Here is a 22,773-nt window from a genome sequence, read left to right on the forward strand (position 1 = left end):
TATGCATAGGTCAGAGGTTCAGCTGGTTGTTACAATCCCACACATACAACAAATATTCAGCTGACTGTGCACAAAAGCCTTCTGCCACCTCAAGCTATCTGTGTGCAAGTCACAGCTATGTGACACAACAGGAAAGGGTGTAAAGTTCTTTAAAGTCCTTGTTTTCTCCTTTCGCACCCTCCCCTTTGAGTTATTACTATCATTAGAATTCTACAGATGAAAAAAAAAAAACACCCAAGCTTAACTACCGGTTATTTTGAATTTCTCATACCTGCCATTTCAATTTCCTTTCCCCCATGTACGAACCTGTGATTCTTGCATTTCGCACCATTTTATGTTTCCTCACACTGGATTTTTCTCATAATTCATTTACATTTTCCTGCATGATTTGTGCTTCGATACATCAGCATTACACATGGTATTATGCGTCTAAATTGTGTGCACGGTGCATGCAAATACAGTGTACACAGTGTATAAAAACTCCACAAAGTGCATGCCCCAAATGAAATCTACAAAACTGACAGTGAAAAATGCAGAGAACCAAAACTGTTGGAAAATAGAGAAACAAATATAAAAAGAAACTGAATTGGGGACACTTGCTAGTTCCGGAGGCTTTGTGTGCAATTCTGGAACCTGTATGCAGAGTTTTGTGCAGATTAACAGTCATTTAGGGGAGGGAAAAGATCATTTCCAAGGCATTCCAGGCATGTGCTGAGATTTGAACTCAGATCTCCCACACCCAAATCTCCCATTCCCTATTCCCTGAACAGTAAAAAAAAAAACAGTGCAACATCTTCCAGAAATTCCAAAGAATCAATCTGGCAGGGCTGTGAAGAACAAAGCCCCCTTTCACTGTTTGTAGGTTAAATGGAAACTCTTAGTGGCACAATGCCGGCCCATTTCTAATCAAAAAGTCTGCATTAACTAATGCTTATTGGATGTTGAAATACAGCAGAAAGCCTATGTAAATGTGCGTGTGAAGCACTTGAATATCAAACAAATTCATTATGATCAGTGCTATTACAGTGAATACCAAATGAGTTCATAATGATGGAACAATGAAAGTGTTACCGATAGATTTTATTTCTGTAACAAATCCTCCATATAAGGGTCCCCTCCTGTAGCATCAATTCTAATATAAAACCTGCTTCTGTATATTAGCATTGTCAAGTAAATTATGTCTTTGAATCGCTTGAAATACACAGTTTTGCCATCCAGTCCATCTTTTTACTAAAAAAAGAGAGAGAGAGAGAGAGAAGCAGCTCAATGTGTCCTTAAAGTTCGATGACTAGTGTAAAGGGGTAACACTTTATTTTAAGTGTCCAATCGTTAGGAATTCATTTAGTATTCATTGCAATAACACTAATACAATAGAATTGAATGAATAAGAAATTCATTTAGTATTCATACGGATGTGATAAGTTCCTCGAAGAGAGTTCCACTCTAATTCAGCATTAGTTTTTTAGCCTTACTTAATGGGCACTTAAAATAAAGTGTTACTGGTACAGATGACTCAATTTCTACCCTTAGATATTTAGATTTTATGAAAGAAGCTTCAAAAGAGCTGCCCGTCTCATCAGAATATAAAGCACGGGCTTCAAACTTAGTCAGTTAGAGGCAGTCTTGAAGATGCGATCAGAGGGAAATTTGAAAACTTTTACCCAATCGATCACTTATGCTGTTTGCACAGAAATGTCTTGCCATGGAGATTATGATAATTGCTTAGGAACAGAGTTCTAAAATAACCAGCTAGTAATTGGGTTTGGGGGGGAACCTATAGTAAGCAATATGAAAAACACAGCTGGAAATAAAGCATATGTAACCACTGCTACTACAAAGTGCTCTGTGATGCAGCTGCTACCTGTAGTAGTACTGGTACTTCGAGCAGCGACAGCATAGTAAGTAAGGCTGACTCCACACAATGTGTACAGGCTGTAGTAAGGCTGACTCCACACAATGTGTACAGTACTAACCAGCATGGGCATGGTTGTGTGTGTATGTGTGTCATGTGCCATCAAGTTGCTTCCGACTTATGGCAACCCTATGAATTAACAACCTCCAAAACATCCTATCATTAACAGCCCTGCTCAGATCTTGCATGCTCCAGCGTGGTTACTATCAGTCAAAATAACAAGGGATTCTTCAGTACCTCAAAAGTAAATAGATTGTTGGCTTTCATGGCCTGAAGCTTATTTCCCCAAATATATGTGGAAGCACTAGTTGATCACTGCTAGCAGTGCATCTTCACTTTGTAGTACTAGTAGTTGTATTGGTGGCAGTAGTAGTAAGAGTGCTATGTAACATCAGTTTAGGATCCAAACTGAGCTAGGTGCTGCGCTCAAGGCAGAGGTCCAGGAATCAAGACATTACTAAAGCTGGAGCCAACAGTATATCATGAATGTTGTTCCCAAAAAGGCTGAAAGTGAAATGAGGCCCTACCTACTCTTTCAAGGAAGTGGAGATAGAAGCCCCTCCCCTTCATGAGCAGGCTACAGGTACTTAAAGGTACCACACTGAATTACGGTGATGAGTACCATGATAGGGTTGTGGTGGTTTGGGGCTTGGAGAGGCTTGAGGAGTTGATGGAGGAGAGACTTCTGGTTCTGCAGTAGGCTCTCTGGTGAAGACTCCAGGGTCCAAGTAGGAATTAGAAGGCAGGTCTGTATCCCAGGATGAGCAGGCTGACTCAGAGTCTTGAACAGTGCTTTTTTTTCATTTTTATCCTAAAGTGCCAGTACTCAAATATAAATTTGTGCCCATTTCCATAATTTCCCCCTCAGGACTTGGGACAGCTCCCGAAAAAGGTATTCAGTACTGGTGAGAACCATCAAAAGGAAAGCTCTGGTCTTGGGGCTCCTCCTGCATATCAAAGGAGGCTCCCAGAAGAGTCTACCTCTCCTAAAAACTCTTCCTCCTTCTGCCCCAGCTGCCTCCTCCTCTGAGACTTCAGTCTTTTTGCCTGATGAGGAGGAAACTCTATTCTGCCCCAGGACAGTAGGTGGTACACTGACTTCTGGAAAGTTCACTTAAGTGAGTGCTATTGAAAAAGGAGACCAAAATTGTGCCCATAGATCTGTGAGAGTTGTACCTTAGCAGTGAGGATACAATAGGAACAGAAATACTGGCCTCTGAAAAGTGAGGAGCAACCTAAGCGAGGAGAAGCTCAGGAGCAGCTACCATAGAGGGAGGGGAAGTGAATGAAAGGTTAGGGAAGAACGAAGAGACCAAGGTCACCATATGTGAAGGAAACATAGCAGTAGACTCTGGGGAAATGGAAGTATCCGTTATCTATCTATCTATCTATCTATCTATCTATCTATCTATCTATCTATCTATCTATCTATCTATCTATCTATCTATCTATCTATCTATCTATCTATCTATCTATCTATCTATCTATCTATCTATCTATCTATGTGATTTATTGTCCACCTTTCTCATTGAAACTCAAGGTGGATTACAGTGTGAGATTCGTATAGTCAATTTCAAGGACATTTCCATAAACAATGCCATAGGGTAAATAAACACAATTTTACAAACTTATACCCCACCCTTCCCACAAGCAGGCTCAAGGTGGCTTCCAACAAAATATTGATCCTCATTGAATCTTTTTTATAAAATGGAGAATTTCTGTTGACAGAAAGAGACCCATTGTCAAGCATTCCCTCCTCCCACTGCAGACCTTCAATCCCATCCTTATGCCACATAGAGTTGGGGTATCTGTGTCTGTCCCTCAGGAACAGCATTCTGGTGGGAATTATAGGCTATAGTGAGAGGGGACTTCATTGCATTTTTACTCAGAGATGTGTACAGTGTGGACATGTTCAGGGCAAACTTTCTCTGATGTAGGGAAACTGGAAGCTGGAACTTCAACCACACTTCCAAGGGGGTCCCCTAAAGAGAAGACAGTGAAAAGCAAGTGGGTTATACTGATGATACCTTTTGTGTACTTAACCAACTTCTACTCTCCATCCCCCTTTCCATATCTTCTGCGGTGTGTTTATTTTTCAACCAAGCAATTGTCTCTGTTTCCTCAGACCAGACTCAAGTCAGGCCAGCTTCAAGACCTCTCATTCCCCCTCTTTTTGTTCACCTGGCAAACATGGAAACAGGAGTGGTTATCAAATGCTTCTCTCCTCTTAGAACCATGTCCCTTGTACGAGTGTTATGACTTGTTTAGAGGAGTAAGATCTCGTGGGCTTGTATGTGGAGAAACAGTGTAAGCCTATACAACAGCGATGACTTGAAATAAGGAGATGTGGGTTCATATCCCTGCTCAGCCTTTTGGTGTGGACCTAGGGCCCCACACCTACCCCATAGTGTTGTTGGGATGGTCCAGTGGAAATAATCCCTAAATACTTCTCTAAGCTCCTGGGTAGAAAACAAATATGATCCGATAGATTATCATTCAGGGAAAGCAGAAGGAGGCAAGTTTATGTGTGCATACATGTGTGCATGCATGCACGTAAAGGGGGTGATGTTTGATGTTTCATGTAGTACTAAATAAAATCAGAATACACTTTAAATCTTAAAAATTAGATTGCCCACCATCATTTCACACAAGGCCGCACCTTCTATAAACCTGATGTATCCCATAATACAATTTTATTTCTGAAGAGAATAACCAGCATCAGAGTTACACAATTATAAAGAAAGAAAATAGGCCTTTGAACGGCATGTAGACTTGTGAAGTTCCCTAAGGTTTCGTAATATATTTAATGGTCATTTGCCCCCCCCCCAGTCAAAATAAGAGGCAGACAAGTTGCTTGGGTATAATATATGGGCCACTTTATTAACATAACATAAACTTGGAATCGGCAAGGGATCTAGCTAGTGGTACAGGTCAAGCTCTGTGGTCTCACAGGACCTCTGCCCTGACCTGCCTGGGTGATCCCCCACTGCCCCGGGGGTGAGCCCTCCTAAGGATGGCTGGTACCCAGCAGCCAGGCAAGTGGTTCCCCTGTAAACCTCCAACTCCTACTGCCATGAAGCCCATAGGAGTGGACTTGTCCAGGATACCTACGGGCAGTCTGCCCTTGCAATTGGCTGCCGTGAAGCTGCTCCTGACAGACCCCCAATTCCCCTAAGGGAATGTGCCAAGGGGGTCACTGTCCCGCTCAAATCCCATCCTATCCTGCCAGTGATCAACTATTTACAGCACCACCATATGATTAATTAACCCCCAACAATGCAAGGTAGGTGAAAAAACTCCCAGACAGTGGTGCCAATAAGGATAGGAGCAAAAAATTCCTACCTGGCCCTGATAAACAGCGACCGGCTAATCCTGCACTGCAATGGGGAGGGCGGGTGGGCTGAACAGCAAAGAAGGCTATGGACCTGGGAGGTGGAGCAGGCTTATATGCCCTATGCTCCACCCCCCCCCCCCCCCAGGGAAAGCTCTGGATGCCCAGGAAAGGAGCAGCTGCCTCCTTCATCTGGGGCTGCAATCCCAGCCTTCGTCCTGAGCAGCTTAAGCTGCAAGCTGGAGGGGCTGCATTATATAAGCAACACCTCCAACAAAGAGGTGGTGCTGTTACGCATCTTAGAGCCAAGCTACAAGAGACGCCTGACACAGGTTGGACACTTATCAGCTTCCCTCAATTTTTGATGGGAAATGTAGGCATCCTGGTCTTGCAGCGGTAATGGAGAGCCAAGCTGTAAAACCAGGACGCCTACATTTCCCATCAAAACTTGAGGGAAGCTGACTAGTGTCCAACCTGTGTCAGGCATCTCTTGTAGCTTGGCTCTTAGTGTTTAAGCTTAACTAGTTTCAGAGTTACTGAACAGGTTGCAGGTTTTGAATCTGAACATTGCTAGAGGTTGTGCTGTTGGATCAGTCGCCAACTTTTAATAAAGTCTGTGACCTTAAAGGGGTTTTAACAGTATCTGTATTCAGCCTTCCAACATGAGTTAAGTAAATGCGAAGAAATGCCCATCTCTAGCAGAGGCCAAATACTTCCCGATAAACTTTGCTTCCTTTTAAATTTGGCCCTTTCTCCCCCATTAGCGATGGTTCTTAAACCACAGGCCTGTCGCTGCCTGTTATTTTTGAACCCAGAAAGATTGTGCTGATTTGGGAGTTAAGTGAACTACCACACACACACACACACACACAAAGCCTTTATGAAGTACCGAGTGTCCTTGTGACTCTCTGTTCATTAAAATGTATTTAGATGTCCCTCAGTAATGAAAGAGGGGCAAGAGAGGAGGGGGAAATGAGGACGAGAACACATCTTAAACTGAAACTCAGAAACTGGCCAATTCCCATGTTTACAGTTACTTTCCTATCAAGAATTAATGCAATATCATGCGCGCACCATTACTGAAAAATTCTACGCTGTTTTTTGCCAAGTGTTCCTATATAACAGTTTTATCACAAGTCTGACAGCCGCCATAAAAATTCCAGCCATTCTATATCAACAGCCCTCTTTGTACTAAGTTATTAAACATTAAATTTTTATTCGTCATTTGTATTCTGTTATGCAAAATAAGCTCCTTGATAAGATGTGTCTTCTTAATTGGGCCCTTGATGCTTCTTGGATCGGAGTTGTCAGATTAGCTGGAAGAAGAGGCTTTGCATTGAGCCAGCTCTGTACCAGGAGACCAATAGCTTTGTAACAACGATATTAAGTTAGAGGGGCCAAATGGAGGGCATCAGTAGACTCAGGTGAGACTCTACATCTGTGCATGTCTTATGCTCAGGCACTTTTCTCATAGCATCAGCAGGGCTGATGGAAATAGATTTGTTTGTTGTTTACAGCGTACAGCTGTGGCTGCTGCTGCATGGGAGTTGTATAAGATTGAAGCAAATTTGTACTGAGACTAAAATATTGAGCTTTTCCTCCAGTCAGCAGTCTCCGGAATCTTATTGTCGAAAACTTTATCCAGTTGGAACCCTCCCTAGGGTGATTTTTGTTTGCAGCTGCCCTGTGCTGTCTCTCGCCGCCTGTCCCATCTTGTGGCTGCATTAGTACCCTGCAGGAGGAATTTCTGGGGCATGCATGCTAAGCCATGCAGAAGAAGAAGAAGAGACGAAGAAGATGTATAACTTTTGCACCTCTGAGTCACTGTAATCAGAGTTGTGCCGAATATTCAGTGTTTCATTTTTTTTCTGGCACCAGTTTAGATATGTGGCTCCAAAGCAATGTCTTTTCAGACGTTTGCCGTTTCTTTCTTTCTTTCTTTCTTTCTTTCTTTCTTTCTTTCTTTCTTTCTTTCTTTCTTTCTTTCTTTCTTTCTTTCTTTCTTTCTTTCTTTCTTTCTTTCTTTCTCTTCCTTCCTTCCTTCCTTCCTTCCTTCCTTCCTTCCTTCCTTCCTTTCCATGGAGTGTTACAGAATAATACAAAGAGAGAAAGATATGCTCTAAATGAAGACACTTGCAATCTAAAAGTGGGATCTAGATAAAAAATGCTTCCATTTAAGAGGAACGAATTGGTACAAGGAACAACAACAACAACAACAACAACAACAAAATATATTTGATTTATATACCGCCCTTCAGGATGACTTAACACCCACTCAGAGTGGTTTACAAAGTATGTTATTACAAAACACCCTGTAAGGTGGGTGGGGCTGAGAGAGCTAGAAGCTGTGACTAGCCCACGGTCACCCAGCTGGCTTCAAGTGGAGGAGTGAGGAATCAAACTCGGTTCTCCAGATTAGAGTCCTGCACTCTTAACCACTACACCAAACTGGCTCTCTGCAAAAAGGGGGGGGGGATCATAGCTTTGGTTTGCACAAGGGAGAAGCAAAATCAAAACAAGGATTTTCAGATTAAAATAGCTGAGATTTGAAATCTTCTTTAGACAGTATATAAAATCCACAGCACTCAATCATGAACTCAATAATTGGTGCTGCATTTCTGGAGAGTATTTTACTAAAAAGCCCAGTCTTGCTGTTACAACCTTTCCCTGTGTCTTCTCTGTCCACATCTGATTCATTCTAGACCTTGCATGCATCAGTTATATTGTCCAGCATTTCACATGGAAAAGTAAGGGTACACTCCCATTACCAATAATTCTCATCCCAAGAGTCTCTAGTCCCATCCTCTTACTGCCACTGTTACACAGTGCTAATGGTTCTCGGCTGTTTTCTATATGATGTATTTATTTACACTGAAACCACCTAGATGCCACAGCCCCACATGGTCACTGAACACCCTACACCTTGCATCTGTGAGATCACCTGGTCATGTGCAGGGGCAACCATGTGGAGGAAGTGTACATGTGACCATTTCCTATCTCTGGCTGTACACTATAGATGACTGGGAGCTAAACTACAAGAGACGAATGACACGAAGACACTCACGTGAAGGGAGTCATAATGTTAGGTGGGAAGCCGAGTTTTAAAAGACAGATCAGGAGGATTTGTCAATTTCCCCTCTCTACAGAGCCAGCAACAGGGTTTGTTAATTTCCTCCTTGCCTCCTGAAGGCTCTGCCAGTTTCAGCTCCCCTTCTAGGAGGAGAAGAGGAAATAAACAAACCCTCTGAGGAACAATTTTTGCTGCTCTGTAGAGAGGGGAAATTGACAGAGCCTTCCGATCTGCCTTTTAAAACTCAGCTTCCTGACTAACATTGTGACTCCCTTCACGTGAGCATCCTGGTGTGATTCGTCTCTTGTAGCTTGGCTCTGAGTGATCACATGAAGGCCAGAGAGTGGGGCCAGTATATTCCTGCTCATGCCAGCTCTTCCTCCCTGCTTGTTCAGTGAACACCTGTCTTCCATCAGTTTTAAAGCCAGTAGATGAAATGGCAGTATTGCATGGTTCCTTAGTATTCATGGGCATGCATTAGTAATATGTGTATAGTACAAGTATAGTGCTGAGCTTCTGATGTACAAATAATTAACAAAATGTCCAGAAGGAAATTGGTGCAAGGATCCAAAAATGTATGAATTAAAAAAAAAACCACGTAGACTTAATTAGGGAAGGAGAAGGGTGAAATAAAAAGGGAAACCTTCAGTACGAAGCCATTGAAATGAGAAACTTGAAATCATTCCTAATTCTCAGTGTTGTATGGTTATAAAGGATCTTGTATCTGATCCCATTCAATATTTTTTGTTTTGTTAGCACAAATATGACACTGGAAGATATGAAAAACAAATAGGATCTATGACTTTTATACCCAGTTTAATGTTTATTGAATGTTTGAAAGTTTATGTGTACCCGGTTTGATTGAAAAGGAAGTAATTACACCACCACATATCTTGTACAAAGTTCTTTAAAAGAATTTATTTTGGGGTTTTGTGCAGCATAGAAAAGTCCAACTTGTTTTTGAAAGAACCCAAGGACCACCAATGCAACAGTCAGAACTCTATCAGGACCTGTTGTAAAAGTACAGTAGAATTTATTATTTTCATAATACTGTACCAATCTGGAATAATACGCACACTTCCAGCAGGCAGCATTTACTCCAACCTGCAATTGTCTGGCTGCTTTTTCCCATATCATGTGGGGAATACAGTCCCTCAAGTTATACGTATCATTCTTCCATACAGATTACCCAGAGGATGCTGGTGCCTTGGCTACCAAGAGTTTTGAAGATAAATGGGAATTTACTGAGAACTTTAGGACACCCTGCCGATATTGGCTTGGTTGTGGAAAGATCCCACTCCATGGCATTACAACAGAGCCACTTTGGATGTGATGATGAAGGGAAGAATCATACGACTGTTCTTCCTTTTCTCAAAGGTCAAGATCCACAGGGGACTATTTTGATCGCCCCAACAGAGAAAAGGACTATGGGAAGACAGGTGCTGTATCTCCCTATCAAGAGAGGCAAAATTCTTCTGTGGTCATGATAGAAAACCACGAGCAACAAGCAATGCAACTCAATTGTTCTCACTGCTTGCCCAGGCACCCCTCCACACACACCAAATAAGGACATGAGACAATAGCGTGGGTTTAATTAGTTTATTTAAATGGTTGATCCATGTCATTCATTCATTTATTCGCTTATTATGGTCCTAAGACCAGCATACAAATGAGTCAAGCATGGATACAATTAAAAGGAAAAAAGATCGACTTTAAGAACTTTTAAGATACAATTCCGGTAATTTAAGAATTAATGCACAAAATTTAGCGACTTGAAGTATAATCCTAAAATTTTTATCAGATAAAAACCAGTGGAGCCTTGCATTATTGGTAGTTATATGACTGGGGATCATATCAAGTAATGGGGTAATGAATCTGAGACGAATCTCTCTATAAAACGGATGACCAAAGAACATGTGCTCCACAGACTTGACCTCTTCTAGGGGATATGAGCACAACCTTTCTAGGTAGGGGATTTTTTTGTATCTGCCTTCGATCCATGTCATTTTTTATTAAAATATGCTACTGTGTTTTAAGGGCGGGCTGCACTAGGCAGTCTGCCAATGGCTGCCTTTGTTGGACAGGTTCTCCCTGGCTCCAAACTTGGTCAGCCTTGTTTATCCTCACCTACACATGCACGATGTGCTGAGAAGTGCCAGGCCCCATTCCCCTTCCCCAATATTCCATAAGATCCCACCAGGTTTGAAATGATACTGCTCAGTACTAAGATACTCATTCCCAATGTACTGTGCGTAATAATAACCTTGTGCTTATATACTGCTCTTCAGGACAAATTAGCACCACACTCAGAGCAGTTTACAAAGTCATTATTATCCCTGTGAGGGAGGTAGGGCTGAGAGAGTTCTGAGAGAGCTGTGACTGATCCAAGGTCACCCAGCTGCTTTCAAGTGGAGAAATGTGGAATCAAACCTGGTTCTCCAGATTGGAGTCCTGCTGCTCTTAACCACTACACCAAACTGGCCTGTGAAGACCTCTCCTGGATATATCCTCCATCATGCCTGATACTTCAGGGTGTTTGCCAATTATCCCTACCTATTCCTGCCAGCTAGTAATGGCCTAACTAGTCAAAGACCATGCCTAAATAATTTTTAACACCCTCCTTTAGTGACATCATGAAGCCAGTGAAAAGTAGTCCCTCCACCAGCCAGCCTGGGGGAATCTGAAAAAGTTCGGTTTGGCCTTTTCGCCACCAGCTCCACTGATCTCTGCTTCACAATCTTGACATCTCCTGATTTAGTAGATGACCTAACATAGAAAGAAGGGGAAATCTTAGTGGTTATGGGGCCCTGAGGAAAAATATAGGCTGGGGCCCCAGACTCATTCTTCCCTCACCCTCCACTGGAGCTACCATTGCTCCAAGCAAGGGACAGTGTGTCCCACCTGTGAGTAGATGATGGAGCATTCACCTATAGTATGGTGAGATGACACAAAGCTACCCACCCCTGCCTGCTTTCCTCTTCCCCCCTTCATTGAAGGGAGGGTCATGGACAGGCCAAGTAGCGGAGCCCCTTGCAGGACCAGTTTTGCCTGCCCGTCTCCCCTTGATTGGGTGCAAGGGTTTATTGTCTCAACAGCTTCCCTAAAATATCCGTCACTTTCTACTATGACTCCCGAAAGTATGGCAGTAGTAGCAGCAGGGTGGTTGGGGGCCCTCTGTGCCCCCCTCCATGGGGCCTGGGGCAGGTACCCTGGTTGCCACCCCTGCATACAAGCCAGTTACTTCTAAAAGTTGCAGACCTGGGCCAACCTTTCCTCTCCACTAAGCATGTACAGAAGGAGTTCCTCACTTGTCCCAACTATCCGTAGGCAAAGCCACAGCATCAGCTACATGATTCAGGTTTCATTATACAGTGAACACTTACCTGGAGTGTGCAACAAGGGCTTATGGACCTTAGAAGTCATAAATTGATTTGAAATTGGTTTCATGGAGATGGATGTCGAGAAAGAACCCCAGGATCTCTCCCCCTCTCTCTGGGAAGGGAGATAATCACACACTTAGCATACACACACACACACACACACACACACATGTACTATGTGTGTGCCCCCCCAACAGATCCAACCATCTCTGACCATTCTGAGTAATATATTTTACCTACTGTGCAGATGAAGAAAGTGCCTCAAGGCGGAAAGAAAATGAAACTTCACCATCACAGCTACTGTGCAGCTACACAGCTGTTTGGCTAGCATTGCTAATCTCCAGATGGGGCCTGAAGATCTCCCAGAATTACTACTAGAGCCTGGAGAAAATGGCTGCTTTGGAGGGTGGACTCTATAGTATTATACCTCACTGAGGTCCCTCCTCTCTACAAATCCACCCCTCCCCAGGCTCCACCTCCAAATCTCCAGGAATTTCCCAAACTACATTTGGCAACTGTATGTTTGGTAGTTGTTAAGACTGAGGAGATCTGAAGCTAAGCTCAGAAGTGATCATGGTCAAAAATGGTATATCAATCTGCTGAATGTGTTTGACTCAAAGTTTACAGCACCTGCCATTGAAATGGAACTTCCACATTGAAAAGCATAGATGAGAAACAAGAATGATCCCACGGACAAATATCATATTGAAATTTATTTGTTATGGTGTAATTTGAATTTTCTCTCACTCTTGCCAACATCTGGAAATGTTATGATGTTTACAAGATTTAGAGGCATTGTGCAGATTTGGAAAGCTTTACGTGAAAATTTTCGGGATCGTAATATTCCTGGCAGGCACCTGCTGCGGTATTTTCGTGCTTAGAGATATCTCATTAAACTGCAGGTGTCATAACGATCATATGAACATTGTCAATCACTCCACAGAAATTTGTGAAAGCAGTGATGCCAGAAAATATTTGCTCAATCATTTTGCATTTTTTGAAAAATTTGGTTGTTCTGGGCAAGTTTGCAAGGATTTTAAGAAATGTCAAATGATCTCATGAAACATCAACCACAGCCATAGTTTATCAAAGTTGAAATATTTATGTATAGGCTTGGTCAAAGTGCAAGAATAGCAGTCAAAACTTCACGTTTCTAGGAATTGCAGGAAACTCTTTGGTAAAACCATTTGCTAGAGAGGACAGGCATCACTTCTGGGAAAATTCAAAAGTGCTATCAGTCCTCTGGAATTGGCAAAAACCATTCCTGGTGCTTCCTAGAGAGGTGTGATGTCACTTCCAGGCTTTTCTGAAGTGATATCACACTATTGTCAACGGCTGTTCCTGCCTTACCCAGTTCCCCCATTTGTTTCCATGCTGGGCTCAGAAACTCTACTGCCTGAAATGCCTGTTTTTTCTCTTCCTTATCTACTGCCTTTTCCTTTTGTGTGGCACATTTATTTTAGGTGTTCTTGAATCATAAACCACCGATAACCCTCTGAATCAGAAATCTTTTTCCTCTTTTTATTATGAAAGGGGCCACACAGGCTTTCACACAGTGGCCAGCCAGTCCTGGAGCATTAAGACCTTTCCCTGATGTTGCCTCCAAGCACTGCTATTTGAGGTTTGCCACCTCTGTGCTATGGAGGTTCCCTTTACTTACCACAGCTAGTAGCCATTGATAGACCTTTCCAGGGCTTTTTTTCTGGGAAAAGAGGTGGTGGAACTCAGGGCCAAGCTACAAGTGACAAATGACACTTGAATGGCAAGTGTATTTCTCCCTGTTCACTTGCCCTCCACTCAATCCACTTGCCAGGCAAGTGTCTTTTGTCATGTGTAGCTTGGCCCTCAGTGGGTTGCCCTTGGAGAAAATGGTCACATGGCTGGTGGCCCCGCCCCCTGATCTCCAGACAGAAGGGAGTTTAGATTGCCCTCCACTCAGCAGCAGCCATGTGACCATTTTCAAGAGGTTCTGGAACTCCGTTCCACTGCATTCTCTCATAAATCTGTCAAATCCCTTTTTACAGTCATCTAAGCAAAAGCATCTGTTTCCAAAGGGGGGAGGGGAGTCCAGGTAATACTGATGCCTTTTGGACACTGTTACAATCATCAAAAAAAAACAACCTCTGTGTGTAACATAACTGGAGAGTTCTGTTTTATTCCACAACCCTGTGTACATGGACGGAGATTGACAATTACTGACCACTGCTGTTGATTATCTGACTGTAGCACATAATGTTTCGCACCAGGCAAACGTATTCTCCACAACCCCTAAATTGTATTTGGACAAAGAATAATTGAACACCGGACAGAATAACAAATGCCGTGGTCAAGTTTGCTTTGTGGGTTTATCGTGTTGTATTAACATGATAGAAATATGAATACTTAAATCTTATCTCAGGTATAGTTTATAACTGCATTAATCATTTACTGTATTATATATTTTTCATGTCAGTAAGATGGTGAGGAAGAGATTCAATTTTCCCTGAGCAGTCAGCGAAAGCACTTTAGATAAGTTAAATGCATTGCATTAAACTATTCCAATGTAGGATTTTTTTCTGAGAGATTTTGCAAAAGGAAAGGGAGGCATAGATCACAGAGTAATAACCTATATATTTTATATTTTTTCCAGTTAAATAATTTCACAATGTATTTTCCACGTTCATAGAAATCAGATAAATGAAGTTACAAACTTTGCCACTTAACTGGTAGATAGATCCAATCAGACAGACAACTTCGCTACAAAACTATATTTGTTTTTTTCCCTTATAGATTTTAAGTACTCTCCAAAGGATTAGAGCAGCAATTGGAAACGCAAAGGAAATTTTCCAGAGAAATAACTGAAAGAGAATGAATTCACTCTACAAATATTATTTTATCATCATTCATAAAGAGTCACAGCATTTAAAACCTACACAGGTACATTTCTTGCTTTTCAAAACAACTAAGACTCTTGTGTCATCTTAAAGGCAAACAGATTTATTGCAGCAGCTGTTTTCATGGCCTGTCCACCTCTTCTGGTTTGGTAGTCGTGAGATTTCTGCAACTTGTTACATAACTAAATGACTGGGGAGAACAGGTAGGAGAGGAGAAAATATGAAAGAAATATATGGGGTCATGATTGTGTTGGAAAGTGTTAAAATAGAAACCAATAGTTATCTCCAAACCGTAGAATCCAGCAGCATCTTGCATACTAGATCAACAGGCTCTCAGAGTTGACCAGGATTAAATATTTATTTGTGCATCATATATACTCCACTTTCTGAATGTATTCCCCTCCACACCCCAAATGGAAATAGTCTTGAGCTTTGACGGCTTTTAAGAAAAGAGTAGGCCAATTCATGGCGTAGGAGTCTCTGTACACTGTAATCACCGTGATACTTAAAAATGAAATTTCAAGAAACAGAGGTAGTTAACCTCAGATTATGAGATACGGTTGGGAAGAAGCAATAAGGCATGGTTGTAGTCCTCTGCGGATAATGTTTCTGTGCCGAAATCAATGCATGAAGAGGAGGAGTGGACACAAGCAGGTTTGCCCTGCTGCCCACCGACTCCGGAGAGCCAAAATCACTGACAATGATATAAACAAACAAGAAGACGAAAATCCATAGCTTTCATTCATTCATTCCATAGCTTTCATCCACAAAAACGAATTCCATAGCTTTCATTCATTACTACTCTGGGCCTACTGATGTTAAGAATTTCTTCATTGATGCGACTGACCCTTTGCATTTCCCTGCTTAATTTAGGCCAAATCCCTGCCTGATGTTTCCCAAGTTCAGGATCTGAATCGAATACCTTTATTGGCATAACAGGACATATATATGCACAGTCAGCAAGGAGACAAAAAGAAACATCCCTTGCCCCATCACTTAAACCATTCCTCTCCTCTTTGATGCAGAACAAAGAAATTTAGCCACAGATTCAATGATCCCAGGGTTATGTGTGGGATAGTAAAAGGCGTGTCTTACTGTCATCCGATTGACCTTCATGATTTTGAAGCAAAGGTTCTAGATAAATGGCGCGAATATCACAAAGGAGAACATATTCAGTACTTTCTATATCCCTCAAGCCACAGGCATAATACCTTGTGGAGTAAGGAATTTTCTTAAACCTCCTATGCAGTACTGCAGAAGGAAGAACATTAAAGCCAAACAAGAAAAGTAATCTGCCAAAGAACCATTAGAGGAAATCCCCCATCTCAGAGGGGAGCATCTACCAGAGGCAAGGCTCCTAAGTTCTTGCAAGAAGTTCAGGATCCACTGTGGCTCATGCTCTGACACTGACCCTCTTTGATTTTTCTTATCCTAGACACACACAAAAGCAGAAAGCAGGTCCGAACCAACGCTTCAGAAGGATCCAATCTAGCATTGCTCCCCTAGTGGGAATGAAGAGACAGACAACAGTGTTGGATCTAAGGGCCACTTTATTAAATTAACCTCAACATTAACTTTCAACAAACTGCGGCAAGGTTAAAGCGGTACAGGTCAAGCCACGTGGTCAATCCAAAGACCCCCGCCTTGACCTGCCTGGGCGAGCCCCGAAGCCCCGGGTGCTAACCATCCAAAAGATGACTAGGATACCCGGACAGCCTGGCAAATTGGTTCCCCCTTCCAAGCTCCCAATCCTCAGCCGTACAGCAGTGAGGCTGGACTTGCACTTGGGGTTACCTAGGCAGCCTGCCCACGCGCGCTGGCAGCCGTCACAAGCAGTACCAGCCGCTCCTAGCAGACCCCTCTTCCCCACACCTAGGGAAGCGCCAAGGGTGCTCACCGGCCCGCTGACTAAAGCCCAACTCTATCCCGCCAGGACGGTCTAACAAGCACCACCCTAAGCCAATTCCCACACACAAGCCCTGGTGTAAGGTAGGCGAAAAACCCCCCATCCAGGGCCAATCAGGATGAGAGGAAAAAATTCCTACCTGGCTCCAAATGGCAACCGGTTAAACCTACACCAAAAACAGGGTGAGGAGGGTGGGCCGAGCACAAAAACGCAACTGGAGGTGCGTGGGCAGAGCCGCAGCAAACGGCTCCTAGGCTCCGCCCACCGCACCGCTTACCCGGATGCCCGGGAAAGCGTCTGCTCTCCCTCCTTCCAGGAGAGCAATAAGCGACCCCCTCCTCCACCGCGAACGCTGCACGGAGGTAGGGTCGAATTGCTCCCCTAGTGGGAATGAAGAGACAGACAACAGTGTTGGATCTAAGGGCCACTTTATTAAATTAACCTCAACATTAACTTTCAACAAACTGCGGCAAGGTTAAAGCGGTACAGGTCAAGCCACGTGGTCAATCCAAAGACCCCCGCCTTGACCTGCCTGGGCGAGCCCCGAAGCCCCGGGTGCTAACCATCCAAAAGATGACTAGGATACCCGGACAGCCTGGCAAATTGGTTCCCCCTTCCAAGCTCCCAATCCTCAGCCGTACAGCAGTGAGGCTGGACTTGCACTTGGGGTTACCTAGGCAGCCTGCCCACGCGCGCTGGCAGCCGTCACAAGCAGTACCAGCCGCTCCTAGCAGACCCCTCTTCCCCACACCTAGGGAAGCGCCAAGGGTGCTCACCGGCCCGCTGACTAAAGCCCAACTCTATCCCGCCAACGCCAGGGCCAAGCCTCTGCTTAGGCCCTAGCGCCCCACTACTGGCCCAGGGCTAACCGAAGACCTTGCCGCAAGTCATTGAGGAAAATTTGGTTGCCGGCCTCAGACAGGTGAACCCCATCCTTACGATAGAGGCCGGCAACCTCGGCCCTGATCCTGGGATGGGGCAAATAAACCCCTAAACCTTCCCCGAGGGCTTTCTGAATAGCCCGATTGGCCTTCATTCTAGCCCTTTCGATAGCTCGCCGGTCCCTCGCCTCCCGCCAGACCCTGCGAGGCAACATAGCGGACCACATTATAAGGACATCGGGCCACCTCCGCAGAATCTCCCGCAAGTCCCACTTGGCCTGCAGTGACAAGGCCCTCCCATGAAGGAACCCCAAATCATTCCCCCCTAAATGAATAACCAAGATGTGCGGGACAGGCCCACTACGCCCAAACAACAGTGGCAACAAACCAGGCCAACGCAGGCCCCGCCGGCCCTGCCACTCCACTGCAGCCCACTCGCTCAGGCCCAGCTGCGACCCGACAGCTGACCGCCTGGCCTGATGAGCCGCCCAAAACACCATACTGTGCCCGCAGATCAAAATTCTTCGTTTCTCACGGCAGGACACAGCACCTAGGAAAACATCAATTAGTAAACTCTCACAAACTCTTAAAAGAACGAACATAGGACCGATAAGCAGATGACTTCCACCTGCCTACCCCCTGAATGGCCTGGGCCGAATACCCCATAGCTGCGGCAGTGGATGCTGCCCCAATTCTAAAAGAATGGGTTCCAAATTTCACCCCCGCTAGCCCCAATTTCACCAGCGCCCTCTCAGTCACTGCCCAAAATTGGTAACGTGTAAGAGGGGAACCATCCTCATGGCAAAATAACACCCCCGTGTCATCCCCTCTAACCCGCAGGTACCTCCGCAGGGCGCGCACTGGGCATAAGTCCCGGTCAGCACAAATACCCAAATCAACAGTCACCCCTTTCTGCCTTTGGTCAGTTTTGGATTTTCTAATCACCAGGGAAACACCCTCTCCCCGGAACTCCACATCCCCAGCCATAAGAGCCCGGCCAGACCTGTCCACCTTGGACTGGATCACCAACTCGCTGACGCGCAGCGCCCCAAAAAACGCCGTGAGGGCCGCAGCATGAAATAACCTAACTTCGTACCGTGAGCTACAAATCGAAGCCCAGGTAGTAATCAATCCTTTCAAAACCATGGGCGATATAGGTTCCCTAGCATCCACCCGAGGACCCGCTTCGCGCGACCATCCCTCGAGCATCTTCCTAACTCGGAAGTCCCCCGTGGCCTCAGAGAACCCCCGAGCCTTGCTAACAAACGCCAACCCGGCGAGCTGGCCCCTGATGGATCGAACCGCCAGCCCACGCCCCTTCTGATGGACACAAAAGCGCATCAGATGCTCAGTGGGGATGGGCCAACTCTGCTGCAGACCCTCGCTAGCCCGAAATGCATCAAATTGCCCTACCGCTCGGTCGTAGTTGCGCCGCGTACTGGGAGCCAACGCCAGTCTCATGGCCCTGAAGGCTTCGGCCTCCCAAGGAGCCATAAGTCCGATGGCATCTGCGCCGGTATGAGATCCGCCTCCGGGGCAAGCTGCCAAAACTGCCCCATCTGTTGGCGAGACAAAGCGTCTGCCACACCGTTGCTAACACCAGGAACATGCTTGGCTCTAAACCAAATGTTCCTTTGCAAACACAGTAACGTAAATGCCCGGACCAACCTCATTACCCGCTCAGATCTAGAGGTCAAGGAATTGACCACCTGAACCACCGCCATGTTGTCACACCAAAAATGTACGACACTGTTGGCTAACTCCGCTCCCCACAGACGCACTGCCACCAAAAGGGGGAAAAACTCCAGAAAGGTGAGGTCTTTGTCAAGACCCACATCATGCCACTCAGGGGGCCATCGCTCCGCACACCAATGTCTGCGGAAATACACCCCAAAACCCGTAGACCCAGATGCATCAGACATGACCTGAAGGTCCGCCTCCAGGAGCAAATCCTCCCTCCAGAAAGTAACCCCATTATAGCCCTCCAGGAAGTCGGACCAAACGTCCAAATCATCCCGCATCCCCTTAGAAATCCTGATGCGATGATGTGGGGCTCGCAGAGCCGACATGGCATCGCAAAACCGCCGCAAAAAGGCCCGACCCGGCGCCACGGCCTTGCACGCGAAATTCAGGTGACCCACAAGCTGCTGGAGCTCTACCAGGGACACCTTACGCTGCCCCTTAAATTCCCGAAGCCTATTCTTGAGGTCTAACACCTTGTCCAGAGGAAGCCGAAAACACTGCTGCAGGGTATCTATCTCGATGCCCAAAAATGTCAAAACTGAAGAGGGACCCTCCGTTTTCTCCCCCGCTAGTGGAACACCTAGCTCTTCCGCTAGCTTCACGAAAATGCTGAGCGACCGGGCACACTGCCCGGTCCCAGCCTCACCAGAAAACATAAAATCATCCAAATAATGACAGGAATTGTTGTTACCTGCTCGGCGCTGCAATTCCCACTCCAAAAAGGAACTAAAACATTCAAACGTCGCGCATGAAATGGAACAGCCCATGGGCAGGGCACGATCCATATAATACTTTCCCTCAAAATGAAAACCCAGCAGCTCAAAATCATCGGGGTGCACTGGAAGAAGGCGAAAGGCTGACTTAATGTCGCATTTCGCTAACTCCGCCCCCAGGCCACAGCGGCGCACCACCTTAACCGCCTGATCAAAAGATGTGTAACGAACCGAGCATAACTGCTCCGGGATAGCATCGTTCACAGACTCACCCCTGGGAAAAGAGAGGTGATGAATCAGGCGGAACTCACCTACCGCCTTTTTAGGCACCACACCTAATGGGGAAACCCTCAAATTGGGAACTGGAGGGGTGTCAAAGGGGCCCAACACCCGGCCCTCAGCGCACTCCTTCGCTATCTTATTACGAACAACATCCTCCATCCCCACAACAGAACGTAAATTTGCACACATATAAGGAGAACGTCTCCCTTGAACAGGTATCCTAAACCCAACAGAAAAACCTTGCAACAAAAATAACGCGTCATGCCTACGTGGGTAAGCCAGCAAAAGCTGCCTAAGGACCTTCAGCCTTATTGGGCTGGGCCCCTTTACCAGGAGCTTGCTGCTTACTGGCTCCGCCACCTCCAGGTCCCCTGCCTGCACCACCCTGTCGCGCCTTAGGGCAGGAATTGTAGGGGTGGGAACCGGCACAGGAGGGGCACTCATGCCTGAACCTGCACGGCTTACGAGAACAGGCCCCTTTAAAGGCAAATTCCCAACATAACAGCCGGGGTTGAACCGGCTGCCCCGCTGCCAAGCGGGTATTGGATGACACCACGGATGCTGACCGCTGCACAACATGCCCACTATCCGAGCGATCCCCAACGTTGGGCTTAGATGGAGACATTACCGACAGCCACAGCTGCTGGTGGATCCTGTCCCAAGGTATGCTGGGGTTAAGGGCCGCCCTCATCCTGAACTCCTCATCGTACTGCATCCAAGCAGCACCTGAGAAGCCGGTATAACCCTTATATATTATGTCCAAGTACTGAAAAAGCGCCACCGCCCTGTGCGGCTGAGCCCTCACCAACACCCCGGCATAAATCAAGAAACCTGGGAGCCAATTATGCCAATTCCTATCAACGCGCCTCCTCTTCAGCCTCTCCTTATCCCTGTCATCCAAGTCCTCCTTGTCCTTCTTTTCCAACTCCCGGAAAAGAAGAGAAAAGACGTCAACATATTCTCCCTTAACTATCTTGTCGCGGGTTGCCTGAGTTAAATGGTCACCCAGCGGCAGAGCCGCATCCCCGAAGGGAAGAGCATTAAACGGGACATTTCCATATGCCAACGGGGCGTACGGATAAAAACCCCAAGGGCTTCCTTGAAACCCGGGCCACGCCCCGGCCTGATGCTGTCCCCCCGCAGGATCAACACCACCCCAGGCAGACTGAACAGGAATATTCTGCTGGGAACCTGACGCTCCAAACCCTGTTCCTACCCATGGACACTGTGAACCCGCCGCCCATGCCGCAGGCCACTGTGGGTAACTGGCAGCCAACCTTTGATTCCCAAAGGCATCCACCTGTCCCCAAGGCCAAGGGAAAGTGTTGTGTGGTGCAACCTGTTTGGCATTACCTTCCCCGGGCTCCACTGCCAAAGCAACCGGCGTCGGATCCACCATAGCCTCCTGCTCCAAATCAACTGTCTGCGTTGTACCAGCGTCACTCAGGCTTGCCGACCCACTGGCTCCACCGGATTCCTTGGCAGCAGTACCTGCAGAACTTTCCAATGCAGAAAGGCGTCTAAGGATCTCCTTATTAACAGCATCCCTAGCTGCCCCTCGAACTGGTCTAGATCGCTCTCCACCACCTACAACCCCAGCAGAGGCCCCAGTACCCTTCTCTAGAGCAGCCAGCCTTCTCAGTATCTCTTGCTGGCTAACAGCCTCGGAGTCCTCATCGGAAGAAGACCCAGCAGGCACAGGCCTTTTAGCCGGGGCCTTAGCCGCAGGCTTTTTGCCCTTTGAAGGGCCACTCCCTTTTTTCGAAGGCATCTCAAGGCTACAACAGCCACCCTCCTGCACCTAAGATGGCCGCCACTAAACCTGCTAATAAACCACAAAATGGCCACTGCCTATCAGGCTAGGAAAACCAGGCCCAACGGCTCCTTCCCCCACAACTACCACCACCCGATATAGAATGGGGGGGGTTATCTGCAATCAATATCCCCCTGGTGCAACGTAATACCGGGTCTGTGCGTTAACACCTACCCCCCCACCCTCCTCAAGTAATGAGAAAGGCGCCCAATGAGCCAACCACCGCCTCCCCCAGAGACACCAACAATGCCCACACCCCCCTACAGGCCTGGACTCGGTGCCCCTGAGCACCGGCCTCCAACTGCCGGTGAAAAAACGCGGCCCCGTAGCCAGCCGATGCCGGCCGCAACGCCGCCTCACACAGGGGCGCTCTGCAGGCCGCGCCAGCCGCTCCCGAGCCGCCCGATGCGCTGCCGCCGCCGCCGCTGCTTCCCCGCTGCCTAGCACTAAGGCAGCAGCAGCACCCAGCCGCCTCAGGGTCCTCCAACCCTCGCTGCTACCGCCGCCGCCGTCGCCTACAGCTCGGAGGAAACACGTCTGTCTCCTCCGAGCACAAAAACGCAACTGGAGGTGCGTGGGCAGAGCCGCAGCAAACGGCTCCTAGGCTCCGCCCACCGCACCGCTTACCCGGATGCCCGGGAAAGCGTCTGCTCTCCCTCCTTCCAGGAGAGCAATAAGCGACCCCCTCCTCCACCGCGAACGCTGCACGGAGGTAGGGTCGAAAAGGTGCGGGATTCAGAGTGGCTCCAGCTCTTTATTGGAGTCAAGAGGTTATTTTTCTTTCAACCTGCACACTTGTGGACTTCATAATCTTCTTGTGACAGTCTCTTGCTTGTTGACGAATGGTGAGAATTCTTCGAGCAGCCGCA

General features: G+C 46.4%; 1 protein-coding gene across 1 annotated transcript; it reads right to left on the reverse strand.

Annotated features, from left to right (window-relative positions):
- Positions 1–16,878: 16,878 nt before the first annotated feature.
- On the reverse strand, positions 16,879–21,862 carry LOC129343884 (uncharacterized). The gene is made up of 2 exons (XM_055000267.1): positions 21,445–21,862; positions 16,879–17,903 (listed from the first exon to the last, which is right to left on the reverse strand). The coding sequence occupies exons 1-2, from the start codon at positions 21,860–21,862 to the stop codon at positions 17,323–17,325; spliced, it is 999 nt and encodes a 332-aa protein (XP_054856242.1). The 3' UTR covers positions 16,879–17,322.
- Between the last annotated feature and the right edge of the window lie 911 nt (positions 21,863–22,773).

The sequence above is a fragment of the Eublepharis macularius genome, chromosome 16 (genome assembly GCF_028583425.1).
Source record: "Eublepharis macularius isolate TG4126 chromosome 16, MPM_Emac_v1.0, whole genome shotgun sequence".
Classification (NCBI taxonomy): Eukaryota; Metazoa; Chordata; class Lepidosauria; order Squamata; family Eublepharidae; genus Eublepharis; species Eublepharis macularius.

What these genes read in the sequence shown, in the direction of transcription:
- LOC129343884 (XM_055000267.1), bottom strand. Translation starts at nt 21,862, where the DNA reads ATGCCTTCGAAAAAAGGGAGTGGCCCTTCAAAGGGCAAAAAGCCTGCG. An exon ending in GGCAGTGGAGCCCGGGGAAG is followed by an intron (nt 17,904 to 21,444) that starts GTAATGCCAAAC and finishes ATGTTTTCCTAG; the next exon opens with GTGCTGTGTCCTGCCGTGAG.